General features: G+C 34.1%; 1 protein-coding gene across 3 annotated transcripts in view; it reads left to right on the forward strand.

Moving 5' to 3' along the window:
- TDRD3 (tudor domain containing 3) overlaps window positions 1-19,190 on the forward strand; it is a 91,412-nt gene that overhangs the window by 51,057 nt on the left and 21,165 nt on the right. For all 3 annotated transcript variants that reach the window (XM_056485573.1, XM_056485564.1, XM_056485582.1), the window contains 7 exons: window positions 4,231-4,302; window positions 4,805-4,954; window positions 5,654-5,794; window positions 6,733-6,889; window positions 7,507-7,632; window positions 15,259-16,094; window positions 18,032-18,157. In XM_056485573.1, the coding sequence (XP_056341548.1) occupies window positions 4,231-4,302; window positions 4,805-4,954; window positions 5,654-5,794; window positions 6,733-6,889; window positions 7,507-7,632; window positions 15,259-16,094; window positions 18,032-18,157 (1,608 nt within the window). The remainder of the gene's footprint in view (window positions 1-4,230; window positions 4,303-4,804; window positions 4,955-5,653; window positions 5,795-6,732; window positions 6,890-7,506; window positions 7,633-15,258; window positions 16,095-18,031; window positions 18,158-19,190) is intronic.

Genomic DNA, 19,190 nt, shown 5'->3' on the forward strand with positions numbered 1-19,190 from the left:
AAATTCTGTTTGGCATCCTTCAGCTTTTATAGCTGAAAATAAGGGGTTTTTTAAAGCACAAAAGCATTCCTGGTTTTAAATAAAGCTTTCAAAATAAAAAAGGTTCTGGGACCAGCAGCAGAAACATCCCATTTTATGATTTTTATTCTTACTTAGTATTAAGTCTTGTGAGTTCTCTCTTCAGTTAAAGAACACTGACTTTAAATGTAGATGGGACAGAAGAGAGAACATAGAGCTAACATGTTCTTGAGAATGCCGTGCAATTCACAAGACAAGAATAGAACTGGTTTGCTTTCTTGGTGACATTTTATACAGTCTGTTTTCATATTTCTTCTACCTGGACTTCAACAGGTAAGTTTTGCTTTATATTTAATTGGTTTTTGAAATCAGTATCCAGAACTAACTTGGAACAGATTCTATTTACGTAAATAAAAAAAGCAAAGCATTTAGTAACCAAAGGTGTGCTGCTGACTACAACTTTCAGCACTTGTTAGCCAGTTCTCTTGGCTGTATGCAATATGTTTAATAGAGTGATAGCCATCCCTGATTTGCTCTGGTAAGATACAGAAAGTTAACTATTGCCTGCTACTATCCGCTCCGCACTCTGGTTCTCAAAATTTTGGAGTTTGCCAGAGTATTGTTTTCTTTTTCTTGTTGACCAGCTCACAGCACATCAATGTGGCCATGTCAGAAGAGATGTAAGTGACAAGGAATCAGTTTGGACAGGTGAACCATGACCACTGGAAATTGTAGTTCAAGTTCTATATCTAGACTGACAGCTAGACAGATAGGGCTCAAACAAATCTGTAGAAGCCAGATGCTACATGGTTAGCAGTTTCCCTATGAATTTGATGCTTCTGTCCTCTTCAGAAAGGTTTGTAGAAGAGTACACCTGACAAATAAGCATAATTGCTAAAATATCTGAGAGGTGATAAGGATACTGCCACTCCTTTTCTAATCTTGGCACAGAAGCTTAAATAAAATGCCGAATTGTTTTTGCATAGAAAGACATAAAACTGTTTCAAGGTACTTGTTTTGAAGCCAGTTTTTTATTTTTGAAGGCAGTTTTATATTTTCTCTCCACTAGAAAGTCTGAGATGTGTTAATTTGGCTTCATGTGTAGATGATGAAATAAGGGGGTTTTATTTTTAGCATAAAGTTAGTGTAAAGCTAAATAACATATGAAACTTCAGAATGAAAGTTGTTTATCCTGTCTTGAGGTATTGCCCTTGCACCTACTTGTCAGCTTCTGCTGGTTCAGTTGTATTACTGTTTTGTTCCATTCAGAACAGTGTTTGAAATTACTTTCCGGAGGAATCAAGTTTTAGTAATAAAAGACTCATACTACAATGCAGCATATGTGGAATGAATGCAGTATTATCACATTGCATAAGGAATAAATGTGCTCTTCCTTGTAGCATTCAATTTTAACATAAAGTAAATTCTTGCCTGGAAAATTCAGGTCTTTTTAAGTGTCCTTATTTAAATGACAGTAAATAAATAAGGAAGGAGTAAATGAGACTGTTACTGAGAGTTTTTGTATTTTTTTTTTTCTAAACTATTTGGAAATATAAGGTGAAGTGTCATGGACATCTTTAGGAAAAAATACGGTTCCAAATAATTATTGCTTTGTGGTGTTCCTCATGATCTGATGGTGACTGATGTTCCAAGCATGAAGGAGCAGTATCTGTAAGATATTGCTGATTCCCTTCTTATGAGGGAACAGTATTTTATATTGCTGTTAAACAAAACAGTAGATAGTATGTAAGTGAAGTGTGAAGCAAATCTGCTAAGGTGATTGGTGAGACTGTTTAGCAGGCACTTAAATTTTTAACACTTAGAATTACAGATCATCTAAAAGTAAAGCTTTCTGGTAATTTTTCTGTTTTGGTGAAGGTGAGGCTAAGTACTGAGATTACCTAATGGGAAAATGTATACTTCAAAATACATGTATAAAGAAAGGTGAGGGTACAATAGTACATAATATCTAGTGATCGCATATTGCGAGCCTTAGTTTCCTAAGAGATTCTCTAGGAAATAAGATTTAGTGTCATGAGGCAAATAGAGCAAAACAGGTAAAAGAAGATCACTAAATACATTTATAACAAAGTTTATTGTAAGTGATGCTTACTGCTGAGTTCTGAGGAAATTTAATTTTAAGTTAAAAAAGATTGCGTGTGTGTTACCAGTTTGCTTTTTTATTCGGTGCTATGTGAAGCTTGGTCTCTAAAGCAGCTGCTCTCACTTCTCAGCAGAGAATGCTCCTTGAGAAGAAGTTATCAGGGCTCTTTACCATTAGATCATTAGAATTCTTTCTCTATGGATAACAGTTTTATGCAATAAGTTATTGTGATTCAAAATTCGTGTAAGTAAATAGGCAGTCAGTTTTTAAGGGCTTTTTTGCCATTTGCCCAATTGCACATTTTAGCAGTAGATTGAACAATCTTTTTCTTCTGTGTGATTTCTTGATTCTGATTTGGGAAGGAAAGAAGAAAATGTAAATTCAGCATGGTCTTCCTGATTATAGGACATGAGGAATTATTCTGATGCTTGGGTTCTTGTCTAGCATATAATAATTTTTTTTAAATTATAATTTGATTCAGTGTGGGAGTTCATTCCAAAATTGCCTGCATTTCTCTATGTACAAACAAACAGACAAACAAATAGAAGTGCCTGAATAAGGGTTAATTGCACCTGGAGTGCCTGCTCTTGGGAAGTGAAGCGGTTTGGCCATGAAATCACTATTGTACTGTGCTGCTTCAGTTAATAGGTACAGGGAGGTGTGAGCATGCTGCACTGATCAGCCCTTGGTTAGCTTATATTTCTAAGGCAGCATTTTAAGCGAACTGATTGAAACTGAAGCAGAAAAATTGTATGATTTCTGCACTTCTAAGTACTTTTTTAAATAATTTATTGAATGTTTTATCAGTGTTTTTTGCTCCAAGGCATGAGAAAAAAGATTTTTTTTCCAACTTTAAAAGAAATTAATAACTATAAATGATTTAGAAAACAGTCTTTGGCTCCTGAATGAAAGTAGTTAGCTTGAAAGGAGTAACCAAAAGTTTTAATATGGGTATGTATAAGCTAAATTAATCTATTACTTAGTTTAAGAAATTCTATGATAGTGGCTTAAAGCTTATTCGTGTTTATACTCAATTTCTCACATGATGTATTTAAATCAGTTCTACATCAGGGTAATAAATATATAGGTAAATTTCATATATAGCCTTAAGTAATTAAGGCTGTCTCTGACAACAGAGAGTTTGTGTGGTCATGCCTGAATGTCCATAGAGCAAAAAGGGCAGTGAGAAATGAAGATAAGAAAAGAGATACATTATAGGAAATATAATTTTGCTGCATTTTAACAGCATTAAGGAACTGTTCTTTTTTTTCCTAGTAGCACAGCATTTTGTTTCCAGCAGTGGCAAAAAGGAGATTTGTTTTTAGGGAGAGATCACAGTCTGAGTGCTTATGCAGCCTTGGCATACAGAATTGCTGTATTATATCAGGGGATTCAATTCTGATTAACCCTTTCTGTATTTGCTTATGCATGGGATCATGAATTTCACGGAATGGTTGAGGATGGAGGTCACCTGGCTCAATCAAGGCCACCTAGAGCCATTTGTCCAGGACAGTGTCCTGGCAGTTTTTGGGTATCTCTAAGGATGGGGACTTCTTAGCCTCCCTTTCTCAGTCACCCTCACAGTAAAAAAAGTGTTTTGTGATGGAGGGAATGTCCTTTGTTTCAGTTCTGCCCATCTTACTGGGCACGACTGAAAAGAGCCTGTCTCCATTGTGCAGATGGATTGATAAGGTCCCCCTGAACCTACCCTTGTCTAGGCTGAATTGGTCCAATCCATTTTGAAAGGTGCTGTGTGCCTTTGCAAATCTCTACTGGCAGCAAGTTCATTGGACGTTGTATGAAGAAACATCTGTTGTCTATCCGTGTGCTGCTTTGTTTTATTAGTATAGATTTTGTTATATAACTGAATTTTCTACATATGCTCTATGTATTGTCTTGGTGATTATGCAAAATTCCATAGTTTTCTTTGTTTCTTTGCCTCTCCTCTAACCCTCTTCTTAACTTAGGTGATCCAAGATTTAAAAATTTGAGTTTCTTTTCTGCTTGAAATATCCATCTTGCAAGTTTCATATACTTTCTGAAATATAGGCATTTATCATATAATCTGGTTTCTGTTTGCAATTTATTAATTATCAATTTTCTTTTAGAGTTTGGCAAAACACAATAGGAGTAACATTGGAACAGAAGGTGGCCCTCCTCCCTTTGTACCTTTTGGGCAGGTATGGTGTACTTCTCTTTGTCACTTCATAAAAGTACCTCTTTTATGATATCTAGGTACCTTGTTCCAGTTAGCTAAAGGCTATCAAAACACCTTAGATCTTGATAACTTGGATATAAAAATTGTGCCTGTTAAAAAAACCCCCAAAACTGTGTTAATCCAGTCTCCTCTTTTTTTTCCAGTTTCCAGTAACATTTTTCCTCTCGGTTTCAAACTTAACTTTATTTAGTGTATGGAGCCTTTGATTTTGCTGGTAAGATCATGTAGGCACTAATGCAATTCCTTCTTAAAGAGTTCCAAAGAATTTGGCAAGGATCAGTGGATTTCCAAGAATCATCATGATTACGACATTTGCAATGTCTTATCTACATAATCATATTCTTTATCTGAGGGTCTGCTACTCTAATGGAATAAAACTTGGCAGGGTCTTTTTTCAAATGAGAGCAGGCAGAAGAATTAAAAACTAATTAAGAATTAATTTCAAATTTCTTTTGCATTTTCAGAAATGTGCATCTTACGTGCAAGTGGATAGCAGAGACCTTGATCGCAGAAAGACTCTGCAGATGACAAATACTGTGAAAACTGTTGCAGACAATGATGAATTTGAAAAGCAGAGAACAGCTGCTATTGCAGAAGTAGCAAAGAGCAAAGAGGTTAGAATGCATCTGTTGCAGCATTTTATTTACTGTGATTGATCTTGTCTTGTTAAGTGTTTCTCTCTTAAATGACAAATGCTTTCTGATATATGCTTGCTTATAATTTGACTACTGTATCTTTAAAAAGATGATTTAGACTTAGAGTCCTTTTGAATTGATGGCTGTGTTCTTATTTTAATAAAGCTAATAAGTGTATCATAATGTTTTATTGTAGATATGATTTTGCTACCACTACTAAAAAATGAGGGGTTTACAATTTTGCTGATAAGATTTAAGTAATAAATGCAGGTTATCAATTTTCATCTGCTCTTTTTAATTCTCAAAGCCCCCATAATTCCCTGAATGCAGTCTGAAAAAATAGCTAGGAAATTTAGTTCTAATGTGTCAGGTTTTTATGTTCTGCCTTGATCTTCTTTTTAGTTTATTTCTCAAATTACTTAGCAAGTTGTAACAGGTAGAATTATATACGCTTTTTACAGCCTCATTTGGGCACAGGGGAAAAAAATTCCTAACTAATAAATTAATCTTCTTCTGTGTGTGTGTAAATTAGTGCTTTATTTGTTGACCCACAGCATAATCAAAAAACACCCAAAAAACCACTGCAACAAAGGTACTGCACTTTTTCTACTAGCTAAATATTGAGGCTTATTTTCATTATTTCTGTTTGCTGAAGTGTTATTTTGTGCTTATCTAAAGACCAAGACATTTGGAGGAGGTGGTGGTAGTAGCAGAAGCAATCTCAGTGTGAGTGCTGGAGGGAATCGAAACAGGGAACTCTTCCAGAAGGAGAAGATAGCAAAACCAGAGGGGAAGAATGAAGGTGTCTACCGAGAACTGGTAAGATGGAAGACTGTGGTGGAGTCTTGAATGTGTAATACTAAAAACAAAACCCAAACATAAAAAGAATAAAATCAAAATACCTTGAGGAGCAATGACTTTCCTTTCAATTAATTTTGAGGTCTGCTTTAGACTACTTATGGTGCTTTTGTACCTTACTGAGATAGTTACGAGTTTTACTGTGATTCTGGGCTAAGCATTTATACAGTAAAATTTAAATACATATCTCATAGATTAGATTCCATTGGACTTGGGGTTTTGTGGTTTTTTTGTAGGGTCTTCATATGGCTATTTTTGAACCTGTGGACAGAATGTTATATTCATGGGGTTCCAGTTAAAAGTGTTTTTGATTGCAACTGTTGACGTAGATGGGTGACTGGTATGATATTGGTGCAGGTGCAATATTATTTTTTGTACTTAATGCTTTTTAATTCCTTTTTTGACTTTTTGTCATCATGCTCTATAGTTTGGAATAACGAGCCTGCATTTCTGCAGAAGTAAATTGTATGCATTTCTTTGCTTTCTTCTGTAAAACCTCTAGCCAATTATATTTTCTCCATATTTTAAGAAGTAACTGAGTGTTGCATTGTCTGCAAAAGTTGTGATAGGGTTCAAACTGGAACTGATGGCTAGTTTTGATACCCATATTATTTTGAGATATTTCTTTTAGTTTTCATATAGACTAGGAGAATTTGTGCTTGAAAGCCTATAATAGTATAACTGAAAACTAATGAATTACAAACCATTCTACTAATAAAAAAATCTCTTGATTAGCTGGTTCTTTTGAGGTTGTATGCAAAGATTTTATATAAAACTGAAATATTTATCATCAATTAAACAAAATTGTTTAAATTAAAAATTAAAGAAAACTTAATGTAAAATCTGGTGGGTTTATAGAGTGTTGTATTTATTACTTTTGTGTGTACCTTTTATTTCAGGTTGATGAAAAGGCTCTAAAACACATAACAGAGATGGGTTTTAGCAAAGAAGCAGCAAGACAGGCACTTATGGATAACAGTAACAGCCTAGAGGCAGCATTAAATTTTCTTCTGAACAACAATAAACAGAAACCCATTCAGGGACCACCACCTAGAGGTAAAGCTTGCAAGATGATGCTTAAAAACTGTTTACAAGCCAAAGAACTTGTGTTTGGTGGATTACTAATGTAGTTACAGAAGAGCGTATTTGCATCTTTTTTTCCTGCAAGCTAGAATTGCAAACCTGAAAGCAAATCCCTAAGAAAGACTTCTCTGTATTATGTTCTTGTCAAAATTTTTGAATTTGAAGTCAGATATTTAATCAGCCTTAAATGGGGAGTGTGTATCCTAGAATCACAGAAGAACATGGGCTGGAAGGGACCTTAAAGATCATCTTGTTCCACCTCCCAGACAGAGGTCACCCACCAAACCAGGTTGCTCAGGGCCCCATTCAACCTGACCTTGAACACTTCCCAGGATGAAGCATCCCAAGCTTCTATGGACAACCTGTTCTGGTGCCTCATCACCCTCATAGTAAAGAATTTCTTCCTCACATCTAATCTGAATCTCTCCAGTTTTTAGTTTAAAATTGTACTCTCTTGTCCTATCCGTGCCTTTCTGTGACAGAATGTTTTAAAGACAAAAAAGACAAACATTTTGTAAATTAAATGAAAGCATGTCTGGACTTTTTAAATTTTTTATTATCCATTCACAAAATGCCTTTAATGCTTACAGGTAAGGGGAAGGGCCGAGGCCGAATAAGACCTGAAGATGAAGAAGAGCTAGGAAATGCCAGACCATCTGCACCAAGCACACTGTTTGATTTCTTGGAATCCAAAATGGGTACTCTAACAATAGAGGGTGAGTTACTGAAATATATGTATCTGGAACAAATGCTGGACAATATAGGTAGAATTCATTTTCCTGACTCTGTCATCTAAAAGTTGATTCCTAGAACTTCTGCTTCATTCAATCCTTTAAAACCAAAAGGGTGCTTGGAGAATTATTCTTCTCAAGAAAGGTCAAATAATTTGCTCCGTGGTGTCTAAAACGCAGCAATTTGAAATAAGATGACATAAATCACAATTTGTTAATCTAACTGTATTTTTCCTGGATCATGAGTCTTCATTTATGGTATCATAACTCTTCACTGTATTTATCAAAAATCTAAATATTCAAAGAAAATAACTTTTAACTGCACCAGCATTCTGCATTAGCTGATACAGTTTTGAAAACTGGTCAGGTAATGAATATAACCACATTTTCAGAAAGCAGATATAAGGCATAATGTTTGAGATATTTCTTGGCAACTCATTTTACTTACCAAAGATGCATTAGATTTTTTACAGCGAGCAGAAATTAAAATAGTGGTAATATTTTTGGCTTACAGTGCAAGCATTGATTTTTCTTTGGATACATTTTGTGCTTATATTGACATATTACAGAAGGCTTTTATGTTTGACTGTAAAACATTTAAAGGAATTTAAAAGAAATAATCCCTGTGGGTTATATACATTTCTTATTGTCGGTGATTTTGCAGTAAGTAGGAACTTGTAGTTTATCAAGACACATGAAATGAGTGAATTGCTTTTTTAAAATACTACTGATTGCTTAGGAGGACTTATAGGGTCCTTTGGATTTAGTACATATATGTAGACAGTAAAGCATAGTGTTATGTGAGTAAAAAAGTAGATATATTTATTATATTTACTTCAGTTTATAACCCTCAATATTGTGTTTTAAAGATAAATACACATCACTTTTATGATTTTTTTCCTGTTAAATAGAAATAAAAAGATTCCATAAATGTCATAAGAAGAAAAACATAATTTTATTAAAACTTTCTGAAGGTTTTATACTCCTTCAGTTACTGAAGATTCTGACATATTTCCTAGCATGACTCACAAGATTTTTGCTTTTATGTTTTTTGTCACTATGTTGGTTTTTCTTGCTTTATCTGAGTAATCAATATGTAATCCAGCGTACTATTCCTGAACCATGCTTTCCTGAAAAAAACCCAAATCCAACTTGTTAGCATTTTTTAGGAGCTCAGAAAGTTTTCTGATTATTTTGTGAAATTTTTTCAATCTTTCTGCCTTTTTTTCTGAAAAAAAGTAGATGATGTACTTTGTCAGGCTTTGAAATGGTTGCCTAGTTTCATGTTCTTACCTTTTATTTTCCTTACTGAGTGTGTATAGGATTGCATCTCTGTTTCTATGCCAGGTTTTACTTTTGTTTGCAGAATCTTTTAAATGGATATTCCAAGAAATACATAGGCATATTTTTTTTCACTTTCAAAAGTGATTTTTTCCTTGCCAAATTTGAGGAAAACTCTGCGGTCTGATTAATTCAACCACATCCTTAAGATCCTATATTGAATTTTCTGCCATTTTATTACCTCTGCCTTTGAAAATAATTTCAGTTAAATTCTTAATTATTACTTGTCTTAAGTTCCATTCAAGCTGAGATGACAGAAGTTTTAAAAGTATTTGCTGAGTGATCTATGTGCAGTGATCATACTTAGCACTGTGAACTCTTCAGTCATGGAGTCTGTATCCAAATGTCTGCAGAAACAGGATATATAGATATATTACTAGTACCTCTTAAATTTAATTTGATCCCGTCATCTGTGAGCAGTAGAGACACGTAGTTTCACTTAGAATTAGAAAAGTATTGGTCAGAAATGAAAGGCACATTGGAGAAACTGATTGAAACAACTCAAATATGTAATGTTACAAAGCCAAGAATGTCTCTTCATTGATTTTCCTGCACAGTAATACACTAAGGAGCACCCAGGCTGGCAGGTTTTTCTCCATTTATATTCACCAAACACTGTGCTATGCTACATATAAAAGAAGATAGATTGTTCTGCAGTATTTCTGGCACCTTGCTGTCCTCTATGGTCTCTAAACTCTCATCTTGTTTTTTAGGTATTCAGAAAGAAAGGGGTTTGTATAGGGACAGTGATTTTTGAATAAATGAGTACGCCCTTACTGTTGCATGTTTGTATATGACCAGGAGCAGATAATTACCTGGAATGGCCATATTTATCATTATTGCAAGCATTAAAGTCCTATACACTTCAGACAGTGTGTAATTCCTTCTAAATGACTGAGATTTGATGTAAAATTGTAAAAACAAAAGGTGGTTTTGCTGAACTGAGCTAAGTATTTTTTAATCCTGTACTACACCAAATTTTCTTCAAAATCTTACGTGATCTGGGCAGAGAAAGTGTCTGAAAAAAAGAATTGTTTGTTTTTTTTCAAGAATGCAGAGGATTGATTTGCTTTGTGCTTTGTGTTTTTCTTATCTATTGTTTCTAATTGCACCTGAAACCTTAGTGGTGTGAAGAATTTCTAAATTCACTTCTGGCTGGGCGATTCTATTGCTGAACAAGAATTGCAGAACTGTTGTTGAATTGTTTTGCCACATAAGTGATATCTTGTGATGGGTTTTTTATGTTTTATCTCCTTTTTCCAGCTAAGGAAATATTGTTTTCAGTAATTACAGCTATCAAAAATATTAACTACCTGACCCCATGATCTACTAGCTCTTTAATTGTAAAACACCGCATACATTAAACAGTTTATTTAAATGAAATGCAGGGAATTAAAGTAAACATATCCTTAGCTTTAAGCAGCACGTTTATTTGTTTATTTGTTTGTTTATTTATTTATTTATTTATTTATTACTATGAATGGTTGGTAGCACCTGCAAAAGTATTTCTATGTTGAAATTAAGTAGTTTGAATTTTGGCAAGAGAAACCTCCTGACTACAAGAGATAACACAAATAGTAGACAAAATTGCTTTCAATTAGCTGCCTATGCTTGCACTTGATTAATTTCTGCTACTGAACACAAAAGATTTTTTCCATTAATCTCCTTATTGTTTTCTTTTGTTATGAGGAGCAACTCATCTATCTTTGCCAGCTTAAATAAGTAAACACAAGGATTATCAGAGAGAATAAGATGGTACCAAGAGCTCTGGCCATAGTATTATGGAATAATGAACATTATTCTTTATCTAGTCCCAAATAAATTAAAGGTTTGAAATAAATTGGTAATGCAATACAATGTAATTAACAAATATTTGTTTCATTTTGTGGTCACACAATTTAATTGGATATCTGGGAGTGGGGGGGTTTGGAGGGGAAAAAAAGTCTGACTTCTTGGAGTTAAATTTGTAACACTTGAAATCTGCCATGCAGTAGCCATGTTTTCGACAAGTACAGAATCCTATTGACAAGAGATCCAAATTGAATAATGTCATATTTATTATTCAGCCTTCTAAAAATTGAAATTCAGTCAGAGCTAATTGTGACTATCAAGAAAATAATTTCTATTTGTCAAATTGGTATGTTAGCATTGACAATACATGTTACAAGGCTAGTACTTTTATTTTGTCTCTAAATATAAAAGAGCAAATGTAGTAAATTTAATACACTTTAAAGAATAATTTAAAAATTATAATTAAAATATATAAAAATAAAAATGATAAATAAAATAGATAAATTATAATTAAAATATAATTTAAAAGTTTTATTTGAGTCCTTTAATCCAGTTAGTTAAAGTTTGTAGTGAATACAATGCAGAATGTTTTGGATTTTTTTGACCATGTCTTTATTGTCACTCTTCTCAGCTTGTATTTCTTTTGTTTCAACAGAAACATGCAAGTCCCCTTCCTCAGTGTTGCTACATTTTAGAAAGAATTATATTGACATTTATTTAACTTGACAAAGTTATTGAGTAATGGGAATTTTACATCATGACATGAAGTGTGTACAAATGTATCCCTAATTCTCTTCTAATTTTTTAATCTTTTGGCCAGTACAAGATAGAACATACCCTGGAGGTAGCTGTCTCAAAAATATACTTCCATGCAGTTACATAAAAGTATTACTCAGTTTGAGAGGATAAACCCAAAATATTGCCACAAGTGTGGGAAGGGCCATGGTCATTGAATTTAGCAGCATTATTAAACATGATTAAATCCACAGGAGAGGACTATGGGAAACTGTCCTCTTTAAATTCCATTGTGCATTGAGCAGTGCTTTATAAATTGTGTTGCCTGGGATTTCCAAGTGCAACAGGTCCTGCTGGTTTCTTATAATCAGGGGAATGTGATTAGTCCTGTATGGTCCTCTTGCGTCATCACATACAAAATCCAAAATTGTGAGGTTTCCAGACTGACAAATGATACTTGTCATATCAGAACTTGTTATTAATTTTTAAATGTATTTTCTCTTAGAGAAACTTTAGAATCCCTTTGATTTTTTTGGTGATCAGGCCAACAGTACAAATATGTGAAGAACCAGTACTATTCTCATCTCCTGGCTTTTTTTATTGACTACTATTGACACAGTAACATTTACTGTTATTTGTCATTTTCCATTTGTGAGTGATTTATGCTTGAATGTCAGTGAATCAGTTAATGTGTTCTGCTCATTCAAGGCTGCCCTGTATGATGCGGTCACAGGGAAGCTTTTAGCACTAGAACTGCGTGTCTGTAGGAAACAGAAGTTTATTGGATTTTTCATACCTTAAGGTTACACTAAAAAAAGTCAGGTGTTTTGTGACAGCCTTTGTATGTCACAGTAGAGAGACCTAGAAAAAAACCCCGTGTTCACTGTTTTGAAATTCACTAGTCACTTTACCTAGTAGTATTATTTTAACTTTCCACTATTATTTAAAAAAAAAATCTATAATCAAAGGATGCAATACACTTTTAAATCAACTTGTTGCTTTTATGGTATAATCACAATGTATTGTGTAAACAGTGGCTAAAATTACTCATGACATACTATGAAATTGAGCAGAAATTTCAGTAAACTTTTTTGAATTATAGAAGAATATGTTTTGCTTTTTCCTTGAGGCTTTAACTAAACTATAGCTGTAACTGCTTTGCATGCATTTGTGTGGTAGAGAGTCCTTGTACCTTGTATGTACTAAGTACTGTCACTACTCATCTCGTCTCAGGAAATGTTTATTCATTTAAAAAGAGGGCAAAGGACAGCCCTTAAGAGGAAACATTTTGAATCTAAGTCAAATCTAAAATCCTGGGAAAGTATTACCATTATAGCAATGGACCTGTTCCTGGTTTTTTCTATTGGAACAGTGACTGTAATTTAATAAACTTAATGTTACAGAATATTGAATAAGATGATTTACTGTGAATTAGGTTAGAGTTTTATACGCAATTTTCTGTAGTGGTGTGTACAAGGGTGTAAACATTCAAGGGTCATCAAACAGTTCAGTCATTTTGTGTGTAATTAACATTAGGAAATGACCTAAGAGCCTGGGTTGTGTATAGGAAGAGTGGAAGCCTGAGCATTTTACAACCAAAAGAGAAGAGGTATAAATTAAAAATGTTGTGAATGGAGGCTGTTAATTAATTAATTAGGAAGTTAAATCTTTCTGGATGATATGAAGACTATAGATTGGTATTATACAGAAGTGGAAAAGTGTAATGAAATATTTAGTGAAAAGTTACAGATACAAAGTAAAGAAAAACAGTATTTTCATGTCTCATTTGTTAAGAAGAAGTAGAGGTACTTCTAACTCCAAAGGTTTTACTCTAACAAGAAAAACCTAATTATACAAGATTTAAAGTAAGCTTTGCATTTTTAAAAAGAAAATGCATATTTATGAAACTCTCATATCTCTCTGAGTAGTATATATTTACATATTAATGCATTAAAAATGTGATGGGTTTCAAACGAATAAATTATAGAGTAAGATGTATTTTTACCAAGATGATGTTCAAGCTGAGCCTTATGTATACTTATGTCATGTTAAAAAACAAAAACACTAGGTCATTTTAATGAAACAAATGTGACTTCTAAAAGTTATGCTATATCAAATGTATGTAAAAATTCTTATTGGGCAATTTAGTAAGTTAAATTGATAAAAATTCTGTGAACTGCTACTAATAATGTGATACCTGAAAGAGTTTTTCTAAAAAAAATAAACCAGGTAAAATTTACATTATAATTTAAACTTGCCAGCTGTCATGTAGTTATGAAAGTTGATGCATTTGCTCTCAAGTATCATCATTCATTGTTTCTAGTAGTAACATTCCTTTCCATGGGAGTGTATGAGAGCCTGAGTGGACAGTCCCACCAGGCCCATGCACACACCAGTCTCATGGACACAAGCAAGAGCATGACACCTTTGCAGCTGCCCACATGGCACAAAATTTCTCATGTAAACATGAATCCCTTTAATGCGTTTGTTTTCCTTTTCCAGCAGTTTAAAGTCTGCTAGCAGATCTCATACCCAGTCACCAACATGCATACACCCATGTGAGTCTCTCCTGACCTCTAGTGCCCACCTCAGACACCAGCTTGTTGGCTGGTACAGCCTGGAGCTGGTAGGAAAGTTACATGAATATACTTTATATAGATCTGGCCACAATGTGAGCTCAGACCTGGGGTCTCCCTGGCAGATGGCCTTCAGGACCCATGGTCTCTCCAGTATTCAGCTGCCAGGTCTTCCTTGTCCCAGTTACCAGCTTATCCTAGCTCAAAATTGCCAGTAGATTTAAAAACATGTCTCCTCACATACACAACAGAGAATTTAGAAAGAGAATTTAATGAGGAGAAGAGACAGGTTACAGTGATCACGTGCAGGACTGTATTGACCAGGAACCTACTTGCAGCTCTCCTGTTTAATCTAATTTCTCCTTTATTTTCCCTTGGGTTCATCTTCAATTCTCTCCTCCTTTTGCTCTTCACCTAAATAACCCATTAAAAATTCCATGTTTGCCTAAAAAGCTCATAATTCCATAAAAAGTTTCACAGATACCCACAGCTCCCTTCCTCTCCAGCAGGCCATAGCATGTTTTCTCTTTTTAGTGATATTCATGACAATCTTGTCTTTATTTTCATCAGTTAAGAGTTCTGGTTAAAGCTCTTAAAGGTGATGCTTGAGCAGGTCCTATTATGGCTCACTGATCAGAGTCTCCAGAGTCCTGTGCTTTGCTACTATTCTTGTTATCTACATTTTGCCAGCTGTGTTCATTTTATCACTTCTGTTTCTTGCCTTTTCTCTTTTATCCTGAATAGCTCTTAACAAGGTATTTTTACAGAAGGTTGCAGTTCAGATTAGAAGTATTCCCTTTTCCTCCTCGTTTTCCTCCCTCCACCTTTCTCTGTCTTGGAATTCTATTTTTCTGTCCTAAATGGCTCTTACTCAAGTGGGTTGTTGATGTCCGTGGGGAGGAATGAGTAATCCTCAGTTTATGCCTGGTTTTTCTCTTGCTCATAGGTGGTTTGGTTCTAAGAACAGCCCAGAGTAGTGTATATTTTCCAGTAACTAGGAATTGCAGTTCAAATGTGTCTGCTAAATTCTGTGTGTACCATTCCATTTCCATGTCACAAAGGTGCATACATTTCTAAAGAATACTGTTGCTTTATCAGACTTTGAAACAGTATTTCTGAAATGTATTTGTGTGAAATATGTTAATTGAAATAATTTTTTTCTTTGTAGAACCAAAACTACAATTTCAGCCAACACATCCAGTACAGCACAAAGTTACGAATACAGAACAGAATGGCATCAAAGAGAATCATTCAAGACACGTTTCTCGCAATGACATGAGACAACCAAGGAATGAGAAACCCCCTCGTTTTCAAAAGGATTTTCAGAATTCAAGGCAGGCTTTGGAAAGTGGTGGGTTACCAAGAAACAGAGGTCCTGAAAGGCACAGCTCTTTAGAACACTGGACAGATGAAAAAAATAAAAGTGACAGACATTATCCTAGAAATGATAGGTCAAAAGATTTGGGTTATCCCATAACTGCTCACCAGAGTGATATTACTTTCAAAAAAAGGGATAACAACATGCAGAACAGAGTAGGAAAAGGAGTGTCTTTCATAGAATTCAAGGAAAATTCTGCTGCTCAAGATGTGACAGACAACAATAATCAGAAACGTGGGAAAAGGGAAAACCAAACACACAATTCTGAAAATTTTTTTGATAGGAAGGCACGAACAATAAGTAGTGAAGCTTTTATGGTAAAAAGTGAGCAACATTTTGGTGTTAATAATGATTACCAAAATCCCAGTAGGACTGATTTTAGTGCTGTACCAAATGGAGATACTGAGCATCATCAGAAAGGAAGACGAGCAGGACCTATCAAATCATCAGGACCCACTGTGATCCCATCTTTTGATGATAAAATGTTGTATTACAACACCGGTCCCAAAAGGAGAACTGGGCCCATCAAACCAGAGAAAATACTGGAACCATCGAGTCACATGGAGTATGGAAAAAGTTGGAGACCAGGGGATGAATGTTTTGCTCTTTATTGGGAAGACAATAAGGTATGTCTTTGCCAAATGAGAATTATCTCAAAATGTACCTCTAATGTTCTCTTATGCACACGTGGGAGATATTTAGCATGTTACTACAGAGACATGGCCTTTGTTCATAAGTATGTAGTGGGCTTCTTGCCTACTTGTTTTTTATATTTATCACGTATGTCACTTATAATCATTGCATGAAACTTCTTAAGTGCTCACATCAAGGCCTTGTTTCTTTCATGTAGGTAGAGTTTAGAATGACTTAAGCTCCTCACTAAAGCATTTGACTTAAGCGATGAAAATTTGAAGGGATGAGTATAGGATGTAGGTGCCCATATTCTTTGCTGAGGAAACCAGGATGCTGTGTTATCTAAGATATCTGTAATGGTAGATGTGTAATACCTTTTTCTGGGAAAGTCAGCACACAACCTTTAGCAGCACAAAGGAAGAATAAAGTCTGCAGGAATGGGGCTATAAAAAAACCTGCCAGTTTTCTTTCAATCATTACAGAACAGAAACAGCAAAAGGCTTAATTTTGATTAGCACTTGTAATGCTATTAGCTAAAGAACTTGTGGACAAAATAATTATGCTGCATGATAGTTTTGTATTACTGATTTTTTAAAAGTTTAAGTACTTTATTTTCAGCTCCTTTTCCCATTAATAAGTTTTCTCCTGCAGCAGGACATTTTGCTTTCTTCTCCTTTGCTATGAAAGTTTTAGAATGTTTTCTTCGATTTGTCATCATCTGCTCAAGAGTTCTCTGCCACTCTTCATGGGTAGATTCTTTAGTTTTTGATCCTTTTTGATAATCTGAGAACTACCTAAATATTGTTTTTTAAGTATGTTTTATTCATACCTTTTTCTGCTTTTAAAGAATTTTTTGTTATGTTTACTTTATCTTATTTCTTATAAACATTTTCCTTTTATTTGTGCTTGGTCTGCATTAGCTCAGCAGCATAACTTTATTTTTCTCTTTTTTTACTGGTATAACTAAAATCAATGCTAAACCATACAGGATTTTTGATAGTGGCAACGTATAGTCAGTTGATTCTCTTAAATAGGAATATGTAACTTGAATGGATGGATAAATGTGAAGTATAATGGCATATTACTGAATTGTTTCCTATTTTGAGAGGTATACTTGCATACTGTGAAATGAGATCTTGAAAATTTGGAAAGTACACACCTTGCAAGATAAATGCATATGAGAATAATCCCAGACTATTACGTATTCAGCAGATTAAAAGATGTGTTTTGAGCAGTAATTGTTTCCTGGTAGTTAAAGTAAATGGTGCTACTCACTTCTAGGACAATTGTAAAATGTGATAATAAAATACAGTACTGATCTTAACCATATTAGAAGGCAGTGATTTCTATGTGTTCAGTCAGACAAAAGTGATTGAGTACCTTCAAGAAAGCTATATTTGCATAAATGTAAAAAAAAACAATTTTGTGTTTAGAAAAAGGACTTTATGAAGTGTCAGTTTTATAATATTTTAATAATAATTTTATCATGTTTTATTATGTGATAAGATAGGTATACAAATACATACATACAAGCCATATCAGTATATGGCTGATAAGCATACATATATACAGATGTATATTTTAAGTCAACATGCTCTGTATACTGCAACATTTGTATTAGTGATGAATTTGTTCTGCTTTGAGAGAGATGAAAACAGGTCTTTTAAATGCTCAGTCTACTTAAATAAGCTGCATATTTTTTGGATAAGTACTCTAAATATATTTTGCCATGTCGTTGGAGTCTGCTGTGTGGAATTTTAAGATACCTAGTTTTGTATCTGAAATTCATATCAAATTTAAAACAAAATATAATACTGATTAAGACTAAGTATATTTACACACCCAGAGAGACATATATGAAAAGGAAATTGTTAAGTATTTGTGGTATTTCTGGTTGTATTTTGTGACCTTTGAAAATTTCTCTTTTAAGTTCTACCTGGCAGAAATTGAAGCTCTTCATTCTTCTGGGACAACTGCAGTTGTTAAGTTCAGTGATTATGGAAATTATGAAGAGGTGCTTCTCAGCAACATCAGGCCTGTTCATACAGATACATGGGTATGTGATAAAAAATTGTATTAAAATATATAAACTACGTAATCTGTACAAAATATGTAACTCTTAGGCAATTAATGCCTACTCATGCAAAGAATGCTACCTACATATGTAGAAAAATAGTTGCACAAATGCACAAACAAAATCTCAGATTTTAGTTGTCTATTTGAAACCTGATAGACATGTATTGCAATGTGGTATTCTTCCTGTATAATAAATTTCAATTTCATTGTTTGGAAATGAATAATTGATCTGTCAGCCAAACAGTTTTATGCATGTTTTCTCTCTTAAAAGCTGTTACTCTATTCAACCCAATTTTTTGTTCTTTTTCATGTACATTGTATATTGTTCTGTAAGGGCTAGGAAACAGTCATTTAAAGCATATGTTCTGAAGTTTTTCACTACGTGTGTATGTATGACTAAAAATAGACATCTGTATCCCTTTATTTTATCATGATTTTATTCTTGTTTCAATGATTTCTTCTTTGCCAAATATTGTAGTGGTCATGTATGCATCAAAATCTGTTTTATAAAGTTTAGAATGTATTAGCCTTATGGAAGTTCGAAATTTCAAAAGGCTTTCCTAGTGAATATCATGGAAGCAGAGGTACATTTTAATTAAAAAAATATCAGGAATGCACAATTCTTTGCTGTTTACTCTTACTATAAAAGACTGCACAAAAAATATACATCTGCCTATTGATTCCTAAATGATGATTTGACTGTGCTTATTTTAAGTTCTTATTTTGGGTCATAGAATCATATTGCTACTGCTGCAGAGGCTGAACAGTCAACACCGGTTTCTTCCCAGTGGTCTTTTAACATGTATTGTTGCCCCTGAGATGGCCTTTTTGTACTTAAAAAGATACCTGAAACTCTTCCCAGCTGATGCATTGCTGTTTGTATGAAAATTTACCCTTTCTTCCCCCTTCTTTTTGTCCTACTAGCTGACCTGTAAGGTGCTAGTTACTTACTGTATGATTGTATTATTTAAACCTTTTTTCTGGGTTAGTAATCTTACTTTGCTTCATGTGAT

This window comes from Oenanthe melanoleuca, chromosome 1, assembly GCF_029582105.1.
Source record: "Oenanthe melanoleuca isolate GR-GAL-2019-014 chromosome 1, OMel1.0, whole genome shotgun sequence".
NCBI classification, from domain to species: domain Eukaryota; kingdom Metazoa; phylum Chordata; class Aves; order Passeriformes; family Muscicapidae; genus Oenanthe; species Oenanthe melanoleuca.